Source organism: Lissotriton vulgaris, chromosome 9, assembly GCF_964263255.1.
Source record: "Lissotriton vulgaris chromosome 9, aLisVul1.2, whole genome shotgun sequence".
NCBI lineage: Eukaryota > Metazoa > Chordata > Amphibia > Caudata > Salamandridae > Lissotriton > Lissotriton vulgaris.
In genome coordinates, this window is record NC_141697.1 from 1,160,439,735 (window position 1) to 1,160,452,721 (window position 12,987).

Sequence of the window (12,987 nt, forward strand, 5' to 3'; positions counted from 1 at the left end):
TCTGAATTTGTTTTGATGCATCATGTGCCTTGTTCTTACACCGCTGAATGTATGTTTTATGCATCATGTGTTTTCCTTCCCTACACCTCTGAATGTTGTGATGCATCATGTGTAATGCGTTCTTGCATATACCCTTAATTGTATTGTGATACTTAGGTGGTTGTTCTTTCCAGTACAGGTGGTCCTAGTGAGGTCCTGGTTCCCTGCGTGACATTCTCCTAAGGTGGTTAGGGTTGCGTAGGTGGTACTTACCTGTTACCAGTAGTTACTGGTTGTGTGCAATACTTGCTAATTTGTGCTACAGTGATTTTATATCCTATATTCTATTTCTACTAAGTGCTGATTCTGACAGTGGCCCACGTGGCCCTGTCCTGGTGTAAATAATCCCTTGTGAATATTGCCCGTGCCAATTGGCACAATGTATATTGTGTGATTACTATCTGATGTGTTTTGACAATACAGAAGTTATTTTTATATAACCTTGTGTGGAGTTCCTTTTGTGGTGTGTCTAGAATGTTGTTGCTGTTGTGTGCGTGCGCAAATGCTTTACAGATTGCCTCCGGGATAAGGCTGTCTGCTCGTACCAAGCTACCAAGGGGGTGAGCAGGGGTTATCTTGGCGTGTGACTCCCTTGCCCTGACTAGAATGGTGGTTTCTGCCTGGCTTTGGCGTAAGCCTTAGCCATCCAGAAAAAGCCAGTTCTAACACAAGCCATCCCTAAAAAAGTGCCAGAAGAGGTGGGCTCCATCTGTGCCAGGAAGGTACTGTCTTCACTCGTTAGTGTAACAACATTTTATGAAAGTAACTCCCATTTGTGGCATGTTGCACTAGGAGACACTTGGGGCCTTATTTATGAAAAGTGACGCATCGCTGCGTGAAAACCGCGATGCTTCACTTTTCACTGTGCGCTCCTTGCGACACGAATGATGCATCATATTTACAGTATGACGCATCATGGCGCAAGGATTACAGATGAGTCAGTATTTTTGACATATCTGTATGCTGCAAAAGTGACGCATTGCTGCATATGCTGCAAAAGTGACGCAACTCCAGCAAAGTGTCCTTTCACATGGGGCATATCCCATATGAAAGGGCCTGCATCAGTCTTGCGCCTGCTGTGAGGCAGGCGTAAGAAATTGACGCATTTGTGTCCTAGAAGTGGCGCCGTGAAATCTTATAGATTTCACTGTGTCACTTCCATGACCCTTTCTTGTGTCAAAACGCCCCCCTTGCATACATTACACTTGGCGCAGGTATAATGTGGCGCAGGTGTTTACAAAGTGACGCATCTACCTAGATGCGTCACTTTGTAAATATGGGGCAACAAGGCACATTTTTTACGCTGCTGGTGCGTCACTAAAAGTGACACACCGGCGGAGTAAAAGTGATGCACAACCTTATAAATGAGGCCCTTGATTACTTTCAAAACGTTCAAATACAACTCCATCCTAGATTGGGCCCAGCTGCAAGTGGTGCCTGTCTTGTCTCACTCGGAGCAGCAAGACAGCCTACAGGGGTGCTGGAGGGTGAGCAGAGATGCACCTGAACGCACATCCCACCATCTATCACTTTTTTGTATACTACGGAGTGACGATCCAAGTGGGATGCATGTGCCCAGACAAGGGTCCCATGCACGCTGTGCAACTAGAACCAAGCTAAACCTGCCTCATGAGCCCCAATAAGATCGAAGGTGGTTCTGGGGTGCTTGTGCTCTGATTTTGGGAGAACCTGGCCTTGCATTTGAGGCTGAGCTGTTTCCATTGGAGCAGGGTCAAGACTGATTTGCCTATGGCTAGGTCCAACCTGAAGTGGCACAGTGTGCAAAATAACGATGGATTGTGATGCGGCTCTGAGTGACTACCATTGGTTGATATTAATTCAAGCATTCCATCCATCACTTTTTTGTATTGTTCAGGGAAATTACACCACTTATTCTGCCTGAAAGGACAAAGGTTTACAGACCTTATGCAGGCGCAAATGTTCACCTGACAGGCTGTGAGTAACTCCTCTCTCTAATCCAGCACACTCAGTGAGAGTCCTTTCAAAATGAGTGCTAGTGAGCAGCGATGGGCAGGTGTTTCCAGGAAGAAATGCATACTTTGGGGGTGTGGCTTGGAGGCTGATAAAGATGGCTGCATCCTAGGACAGCTCCATGCTGGTGCCAACATGACAGCTCTTTTCTTCAGGATGTATGGGGCTTTGAATTTATCGTTTCTCTAACTCCTTGAAAGTGTTGTGATCTGTGCTGAAAGCATACATTTATTTTGTAGTTTGCCCTTCTGCTCAAAGAATGCGAGGCATCCATGGCATGAGATGAAGCTGAGGTCACAATAGTCACTAATTCATTCATGCTTCTTTTTCAACAGCAGTTATTATAAAAAGAAAGTATTTGGGGTATTGTTCATTCTACAAATGACATCAAATTTGTCAGCCATTTCTGTCAGCCATGATGTGCTTCCTTTTTATCATCAGAGAAGAAACACTTTCTTTGAGTTTTCACTTTTAGAACTTGTGAAAGTACCTATGCATGGTTACAAATAATCTATTATATCATTCATCTAGCAGGAAAGGAAAGTATTTATTTCTTCAGCAGAATATTGGTTAGCTTTCCACGCAGGCAGCTGAAAGTCGGCACACATGACTTTAAATGAACGCTTTTATGTTTTCAGCTTGGATGTATTATTGACTCGTCGTATTTTGAACTATATGCCTACATTATAATATGCAGGTGTTGTCTCTGTTCAATGTTTGCAGACTATTAGGTTTTTAGAAGTATTGTTATGCCAGAGCATTTACTTTAACTCCTGTTTTATTTAAAGGGGCAGGGGGAGAAGAAGAATACATGTATCAGTAGGGATGTGCTTTCATCCCGGAAGCTTTACATTAGTCACCTTTCTGACCACTCTGCATGCAAAATGAAAATTGATTCTCCTCAGGTTGATGGATTAAATCATGGCACCAAAATCAGTTTCACCACCCTCTGGCATGTTTTCAGCATGAAAAGAAAGCACCACAGCTGGTAATTTACCTATGAAAAGGGTTCAAAAAACACCTTCATCTATGAAACCTACTTCTGGATTAACCATGGAAGCCCTATTAGAGGTGATTAGAGCTTAAAGCCCATTCATGGAGGAAATAAACAGAAAAATTCTGATAAAATATGATAAATGGTATATCATGGATAACCACATTTTAGAAATAAAGCAACATATTAGTAATGCAGAGAATGTTGTGCAGAGACTATCTAATCTAGAACCCGAAATCAAAATCCCTAGTAGACAGGCAGAGAATTGGGAGAAAAGAAATAAAAGAAATAACTTTAAAGAGCATGATCTGCCTTATGAGGCGGAGGTTGAAGATGCTATGCCCATTATGAAAAGTGTCTTAGCCAAATTGTTAGGCCTCAAAGATACAAATGACATTAACATCCACATAGCTCATCATCTGGGTAACACATTACATCTGATGAACAGAAAAGAGAAACCAACAGCCACATGCATCAACCTATTTAGGAAGTGCAAACGGTGCGAATCGGTAAAATCGGCCGTTTGCGATTCCTAAATAGGTTTTTGGGATGCATCAAACATTTTTGTCAAAATCGCTATTTTTAGCGAATTCCAAAAATGCGATTGCTTTTAAGGAATCGCAAATTTGCGATTCCTTAAAAGTAATGCATGATTGCTTTTAAAATTGCGAATTCGCAATTAGGGGGTGAAAATTACCACGAGGGTGAACCTCGTGGTAATTTGCGAAAAAGTATTAAAATGTTCAAAATTGCATTTTACACACTGTCATGTTACAGACACACATGTCCTTAGGACATGTGTGTGTGAAACATGCACTTTAAAATAAGTTTCAGGGGTGCAGGGGGGGTCCTTTGGACCCCCACTGCACCCATGGAATGCATTAACATTTTGCGAATCGCTATTTGAAATTCGCAAAATGTCAATGCCTTCCCATTGATTCCTATGGGCCTTTTGGCCCATAGGAATCAATGGGAATAGCGAAATCGCAAATTAGAATTCGCATAATATTTGCGATTAGCTAAAAATTGCGATTTTTACCGAATCGCAAATATTATGCGATTAAAATCATGCATCCCATTTTGCGATTCCTTATTTGCGATTCGCTAAAAATCGCAAATAAGGAATCGCAAAACCATACTATGATGCATGTGGCCGATAGTGTTTTAAGAATGCTCTGTTTAGAGTATACTGTTCTCATGAAGGTGATGATGGCGACAAAGGAGGGGGAACAAATTATCTGTTCAGGAAATAGATTTTAGTTTAAAGCATGTCGAAAAAAGTACAACTGACAGCTATAAGTAATTCTTGGATTTGAGATCAGCATTGAGGCAATGGAGGACACTTTATGGCTGAATTGATCCCTGTTTGATTAGAGAGACTCACATTGGGAAACTATAATGCATGAGGATATTCAGACACTCAGAGAATATAGTATAAAATTTGATAGCGAATATATGCATATTTAGAACTGATGTATTACATATTTGTCATATAAATATGTTTCATTATTTGACTATGCTTATGGATAGATCATAGAATGCTCCTTGAGTTATGTTCTTGTAATATCTAATTGAATATGTTTGATTTTCCTTCATGTTTTTGCGACTTGTTATTTTGGGTAGATGCCCCCCAGTGATGGTCACAAGTCTTTAATTGGCTTTTGTGGATAGGCAGTGGCTGGAGGTGAGGTGTGCTGTTTATTCAAGTGGTTCTCATCTTCCTTTCAAAACTTTTCTATTTAATTGTATATTTTTTTGTCAGAACTTATTGGCTCCTGACTGTCTCTCATTTTATTCTTATCTAGTGCCATTCTCTTTACTTGGGATTTATCCTTTCCTTTTCTCTTTTTTTCTCCAGGTGGTGTTGTAGAAAAAGGTAGAGCCGATGTCGACCAAGAACCTTCAAGTATTGCCCGGCGTTAACCGCCTCTCATACCATTCGAATCTATCAAACAAAGAGGCAGGCACTGGAGACTGGAAGGCAGGAAACAGGAGTTTATTCCGATGGAGCAGAACACATCAAATCAGACAACAGGGTATCTTCTCGAGGTGCTCTAACCGCATCTCTGAGGCCTGGCCTCTTATACACAGGTTTATGGTCTTTATTGCAGTTTATTACATGTGGCACATTCTTGCAATTACTTTGATGTACGGAAAGACATCCTCGGAATCCCCGCTTCATGCCCGTTCCCACACACATTTACAGTAGAAGTCCCCACCCCGGTCTCAACAGGTGATGACTGTCGCGCAGCTGGACATTCCGCCGAGTGTGCGGCTGATCGGATCTCATGGGGTGGGGGCTTTGATCGGTTGTGGATCCTTTGATGAGAGAGGCTACCTACTGTATGGGGGCAATAAACTGCATCCGCAGGGACAGGTGGCGGCTTGGGAATGAGCAGGACAATCGGGCACAGAGGAAAGTGGGGTTTATCAAAGGATACAAGATCATGAAAGGGATGGAGGGAGGTGTTTAGCTGGGAACGGGATGTGGCTCCGAGGCAGGGTTGCGCTGAAGGGGAGGTTTATGGCCCAAGCATGTGAGAGCGGGGGCTGTCAGCGTGTGGGGGGATGCTTGCGAGGTTAGAGGGAGAGAGAGAGACGCGCTGGCTATCGGCAGTGGGCAGAGAAGCCATGGCATTTAAAATGGCTGCTACTTACGCGCACATATGAGCCTGAAAAGGGACAAGATGGCGCTGATAATGTTGATGTCGCAAACTAGATTTTAACAGTGTCATTTTATTTCCTGTGCGTGCTGTGGCTAAACGCATCTATTTGATATAAGGTTTTTACTTTTATTATTTTCCTTGACCGTTGACTTAATGTAATGGTTAGATGCCCATCTTGGAATGGGTAAGGTCTGGGTAACTATCAAGAGACAAATAGTTATTTCTTACTAATCTGAATTTAAGACTAACATTGCACTGCTTCAAGAATCCTATTTGTCGGTAAATAAGATGATGAAATTTAATCAACAGTGGGTGGGTTATGTTTCTAATACAGGAGCTTTTCAGAAGGAAAATTGATCTTCATCTCATGCCATTCTGATGGCAGATACATTCTATTAGTATATACATATAGCCCAATGAATCCTGAGATTTCTTTTTATAATATTACTAGCTTAACCGTCGCACGTTGCTGCAATCTCAGAAGAAAGGACATTTAAGGAAACTTGTTATGATAACATTCAATTTACATTGTGTCATTTTTATTGAAACTTATTCATTTTAATATGGAAAACATTTTAAAGTGTTGTTTTAATTCTGTTTATTTATTCGAGTGCTTGTGGATACACGGTATGTTTTGTTTTTCCGTCTGGTGCATACACGAATAAATCAGAAGGTTTTCTGACGCGTGAGCTGGCCACATACAGTTGTCCATGTGAGAAGCACGGATTCTCCAAATATAGTCCACACACTTGCAGCAATTGTCCTTGTGCTTTGTTGATGGTCATTGCAAAAGCGAGTCGTACCGTAAACTATAAACGTTCAGTATTGGAAAGATTATGAGTGCGCTGGGGGCCGGGGGAACGATATTTAACAATTTGTTTAGTTTTTTTTTTGCCAGAAACTTTTACCAATTTATTTTTTATTTATTTATTTTTGCCAGAAACCTTCGCGGGAGTGTCTTCAACAACTTCCCAAAGTTTCATGGCGATCGGATGAATGGTGTAGTAATGCATAAAGGACAAACAGACATACTTTCGTTTTTATATATATAGAATAATTAATATGATCTTGAATAACCATCTGGACAACAATGTATTAGGAGGGGGTGATTGTACCAAATACTAAACTTATTTCTTGACAGGAAATCCAAATATAAGTATGTTCATAATAAGATGCAAAAACATTTTCAAGAGTTGCTTCACAAAGGGAATTCACTGATACTTGGAGGATACATAATGCAGGTGTTTGTGAATTTTTGTCTATCCCCAAGGTGCATGGATTTAATTCTAGAATTGATTGATTCAAATATGGCTGCCTTCTATGCTCAGAAACTTGAAATATCCTATTATCAGATCATGTACTAGGAATATTTAATTTTGATTTTATCTTTCAAAAAAGAAAAAGCATAAATGGAGGTTCAATACTAGATTGTTGAATGATGTGTAATTTGTATCTAAATTTCAAGCCTTCGCTAAAGAAATATTTTAAACTAAATTGAGTTGTAGATATGTCTGTATACTTCACTTGGGATACCGTTGAGGCTTTTGCTAGGGATTTCAATATAAATTATGTCTCACGTTAAAAGAGATCTCTAATAAGTATTTCAAAGGGAAGTTAAAATTAACTCCTTCATATAAAAACACATTTTACTTCTTTAATAAAACTACTTGAAGAATTGGCAATGGATAAAATGGACTTTGACAAAAAAACATAGGAAATGCATATGCTCTTGTACTAAAAGCTAAAGTCAAATTGTATGATGGGCAAAATGAAATGGGAAAATTATTACCAAATTATTTGAAAACTAAAAAGTAGAGAGTTATAACAATTAGTCCTGAGGTATTTCTACCTAATCTAGATTTATAATCTATTAATGAATTAATAAACTGTTAGAGATAATGTTAATGTTAATTCTCAAGGGGAAATTGCTTTGAATATATATTGTGGTCAATTCAACCATGGGGGTTTATATAGTCAAGAATTCATACCACATCTAGTGCACTCATTACAACACAAACATTATTTTGTCTTTACAAAAGACTGCATCTTAAGCTATATCTATTACAATGTAACAAGTTGCTTAATTAACATTGTTGTCCACACTCAGATTATGTATACATTATTTATAAGTGCCCGTTAGTATATCAGTTTTAGGTCTAAGTTTGAGACTTGGGGGCCCATTAGGATGGCGGGCGGATTTCCTCCGCCAGGGTAGCGGTGGCCACCGCCACCCTGGCGGAGGCAATCCGCCCGCCATCCTTCCCTGCATTCCCCCCCGCCATATTACGATGGCGGAGGGAGCGCAGCGGTCGGAAAGACCGCCCGCCTGTTTTCCGCCCCGGTCGCATAGCGGCCGGGGCGGAAAAGGGAAAACATGGTGGCGGTGTCTATCAGACACCGCCATCCATATTAGAATAGGCATTTCTCAATGCCTTTCCGTGGCGGCAATGCCGCCACGGAAAGGCATGCGGTCTTCACTCTGGGGGGCCCCTATGGGCCCCCAGAGTGACGGGCAAAGGGGGGTGGCACACGGGGGGGTACCTGTGGTACCCCCCTGCATTTACATAATCGCAGCGGCAGGCACCGCGCGGTGCCTGCCGCTTCGAGTATGCAAATGCGTGCATTTGTTTTTCACATTGTGGCGGGCGGTGCAGTGAGCACCGCCCGCCACAATGTTACTTTGAGGAATGCGCCCGCCACAGTGGCGGGCGCATCCTAATGCCAATGTCGGGACCCCCGCCCTTTAGGCGGGCGGTCCCAATCTCCGTTAGGGTGGCGGGCGGAATGTTTCCGCCCGTTATCCTAATGGACCCCTAAATTATTGAAGTTATGAAAACAGATGTTCCTCGTTTGTTACAAAATATTTTCCTGGTTCGTTTGGTCTCATATACTAAGTTAAATCCCATGAACAGCAGAACAGTAGATTTACTCTTACCACTTGCATTCCGACAGATTACAACAAATTGGGAGGAAATTGGAAGCAACTCTTATAAAACCTAGTGGAATTGTTTATGCTATAACCATAGAGTCAGTTTTTCCAACTTTAATTCTCTAGATTCATATATTGGAAGGAGTTTACTGTGGAAATACTTTCCTTCATAGTTATCCCAATCTAGATCAGCAAGGGGTTTAACATCAATAGCTACTGAAGATCTTCTAAAGCTTCATTTAAATAATTTGGTCGGCATCTTTAAAATGTCTCTTAATTATTTGTCTTGCTGTAAATAATCAGTGTCACTATTTTATTAGCATAATGTGTTTTTTGATAGATGTTATATTGCATTATTTACATACTCTGGAACTTTCCATCCAAATTATCTTCAGTATTATAGGTTCAGTGTAACATCCAGATATAGAAATTTAATAATACTTATCTAAGTGCTTAAATGTGGTAATAATGTTCATATATACATTTCCAGTGTGGATAATAATTAAATATTGTGTTTGTTTTGGTGACTTGATATGAAAAGTATATAACATTTAAATAAAGAATTTAAGATAAAAAACAGGATTGGCACTATAATTCACTATATAAGAGAAGAGGCAGAATATGTAAGGGAGCAAGATAAACTGCTTCTCTGCTTTTTTCAGACCAACTAAATGTTTGAAGAAAAAAAAATTCTTGTTGTGTTTGCATATTAAAAATTATAAATTAAATATTACATTACCTTTCTCATAAAAGTTGGCGTATTCTTACATCTATAGCTGCAAGGAAAATGTGCAGTGCAAAACTACACATTATGGTAAAAAACAATGGGACTAATCCACCCTTGACTACCACATCACATATCGGTGCTGTTCCTAGCTGACTTACAAATGAGACACCTATGCCAATGTAAAAAATGAAAATGTATATGCTTTAAACAGAGCACATTTGATTGGGCCTTCAGTAGGATGCAGTTACAGACTAGGTAAAAATACCAGCTGCCTATCACAGAGAATTAGGATGAGCGCACAAAAAAGATGAATTTCTCATAGGAAGAGTCTCAATCAGATGCTTTAACAAGAGTTGTTATCACCATGGCCTTAAAAGTACTGTGTTAATCCCAGTGGCACACCATTAAGGTATTTCCTGTTGTGCCAATACACTCAATGTTATTCTCATTGTGCTATGATTCCTAGGGTGAGCCTAGCGATGCCAGTGAAGGTATCTTGGTTAACACTATAGTACCATGGTTAACGTAGTTAGCACTACCACACTGCCTTTATGTTTGTTCTCAATGTGGAAACTGGATTATGGTGAACCAGGCCCCTAGTGGGGGGTTTCACTAAGACAATAGCAGTGAAGGGTTCTTAGTACCCACACCAGAAATGTCAGTGTAGCTTTCCCACTGGAAGGGTTCTAATTGTGACTGTCATATTATGGTGTTTTCTATGGTCAGTTATATTAGAATGGTGGTCCAAACATCCTAGTGTATTAATACCCGTTATAGCTGAGAAAAAGTGAAGGAAAGTACTCTCTTCCACCCCATCATTTCTCTCATGCAGTTTTCTTGGAAAGCATGAAGTCGACTGATGCATGGTTAGTTTTGACACTATTAGTGACAACTCACATCAGCTTCTGTTGGATGATGTAGGAAGTGCTGTCAGGCAACCTCTCACCCTTTCAGAGCACCACCTGCTTCCACTCACACCTGGCACAGTTAAAAGCCCCTGACTTTTTTATTTTGATTAGTATAGCATTGCAGATTATGTTAGTTTACAGCTTCTGCACACCCATCATTATGCCTAGCTGTCAGGATATGGTAGTGCCCACATAGTTTCCTTATTATGATTAGTTTGACACTGCATGATACGATAGAGTTATGAGCTACGAAGCATGTAAGATTTGTTACAGATCACAGCTGCATCTTGCAATTATGGCAACACAGAAAGCAGAATGTATGTATGCATGTATTAGACAGTATATATTTATACGTATAAATGTATTTATACAGTTAGACCTATTCAGCGAAGTCCATGGTTAGTTCTTCAGAATATGGTAAAGTTCACATCTCCTGTAGCTCCTTCACTGAGGTTACTATGGGACTGCAGGTTATTGTAAAATTCACATCTACCACAACGTCTTCCATGACAGTTAGCAGTTCAAGACCTGGCATTGTCTAAGGCTTATGTATCTTCATTGTTATGCTTTAGTAAAGCTGTGTAGACAACAGAGGAGATTATGAAAAAAACTCACAGCTCTGGCCCTCTCTCGGAAAATCATGCATGTGGAGTAGAGCTACTCTAGTAGCAAAAGAGATCACGCTAGTACTCACAACTCTTCTTTCATTCAGAACACCGTGCAGCTCAGATCTACGCAGCTCCTATCAGACACTTGTGCAACCCAAAGCTCATGATTCTGTTATAAGTAGAGCTGGACTAGTAGCAACAGAGATCATGGCAGGACTCCCTGATCTCCATCTGATTCATAACATCATACAGTTCGAAGCCCATGCAGCTCCTTTATTGCGGTTAGTAGGGCATTGCAGGTTCTGGCAATGTGTATAGTTCCCGCAGTTCAGAGTCAGTTCTATAGCAATGGAATCTAGATGGCCATCTAGTGCATATCTAGTATGAACATGCACATGCTAAGGCCCTCCTTCTGAATCACCTATGAATACCAATTCATGCTCAAATTTCAGCTTGTGCATGAATTCCCACTTATGTACAAATTATGCACCACTTAATATTTACTCCATGGCTCCATGTGGCATGCATGCAAACTGTGCAAAATCTGTGCTTGCATTCCTCAGAAATGGGAGAAAATTATCCCATTTTTCATGTTATCCCCATTCGTAATAAGCACAATTTGGTCATCTGGTAAATACCACACTCTGTTGTATCAGTTTTCACCAAATGGTCAAATTGAAACTACAATTATGCAGAACTGAGCATCAGCCCTTAAGTAGTTAATGCAAACATCAGTGATTTTGCAATATTTATGGTTCATTATGTCCATATTTAATATGTCACCTGCATTGTCTTGGATGGAGTCTTCAGGACCACAGCATACCGTACTTTATCATGGGCATCTAGTTCCATGGACAGATTCTCTTTCCAAGATATTGTGACTTCTCCCAGGGCCGACTCCATGATTTGAAGATCTACAGGAGGAAGGATCTGATCTGATGAAGAAAGACCAGCACTTAACATTTACTTTAAAGATTACACGAAAAAATAATTCTAAGAATGAGCTATTGCAAAGGCTCCCTTTCATAATGAAGAGCAACAAAGCAGACCTGTATTAAAGTCACATTCAGAAACAATTGTCATAAACTAACACTTATCACTGCTTTGTGAAAATCCAGTCATATGCATACCATAAGCTTGTTAAACAAAGCGCAATAGCACAATGTGAATTGTAAACTCACTTGCATTAGCAAGTCACTTGGTTTGGAAACTGTACTAAGTACTATGGGGCCAATTCACAGAACTAACTTAAGACAAAATGCTAAACTTACTACTTTTGGTATTCATAGAAGTTAGGATTTTGTCTTAAGTTTGTCTTAAGACAAAATTAAATTCTACAGATAAAGGCAACTGGATTTATCTATACCTTTAATTTTTCAGATGCATATATCAGCGTTCACTTCCCAGTATTATTGATCCGCTTGCTGACTGTAAGATACTAGCTCATGCATTTCAATGGAAGTACAAGAATGTAGCTAAACAAGCAACAAAAACATAGAAACCAATAAACCCCTGTGGGCTAACCCAAGATCTGATTGACAATATCACAAGCCAATGGCTAAAGGTGTCAAAACAAAAGAAGCTAATGGCTGAAGGAGACTGGCCCAAAGTCCTTTAATGTAATTATATAACACAATATGTTCAGCATGAATTCATCAAGAGCCTTACACAATAACCTTAAGAACAACTGTAAATTAGATAGCGTTTTGATTGGCTCATCACCACTCGCAATATATCCTGGAGATTCCCTACCAATACTGGAGTCAAACCTCACTACAGTATCTGCCTACATTTCACTATTCCTTCAGTCCCAAACAGCTACCTATGAAATCCAAAATACATCAAATAAAGAAGTAGAACTACACCTATCTGCACTGGGAGACCTGCTGTTAGAAAAGACCGCTTTAGAATTATTCACTCCCTTTAACAAAAGGTTGAATATGTACATGGAAATGCTTCTTATCGTTGCGGCTACAACATCCTGAAATAAATGAGACACCAAAAACATTTTTTTCCATGTGCTGTTTATAGGTTTACAGTGCTCCCAGTCAGTCATAATTGTGTCGTTTATGACAATTTTCACTGTTTTGGAATAGCATTGTCATATTTTTGTCTGATATTTTT

The 12,987-nt window shown here is 40.0% G+C and overlaps 1 protein-coding gene across 2 annotated transcripts in view; it reads right to left on the reverse strand.

Annotated features, from left to right (window-relative positions):
• The window catches only part of IL5RA (interleukin 5 receptor subunit alpha), a 128,088-nt gene that overhangs the window by 73,909 nt on the left and 41,192 nt on the right, over window positions 1-12,987 (reverse strand). For both annotated transcript variants that reach the window (XM_086936858.1, XM_086936859.1), the window contains exon 2: window positions 11,647-11,798. In XM_086936858.1, the coding sequence (XP_086792984.1) occupies window positions 11,647-11,798 (152 nt within the window). The remainder of the gene's footprint in view (window positions 1-11,646; window positions 11,799-12,987) is intronic.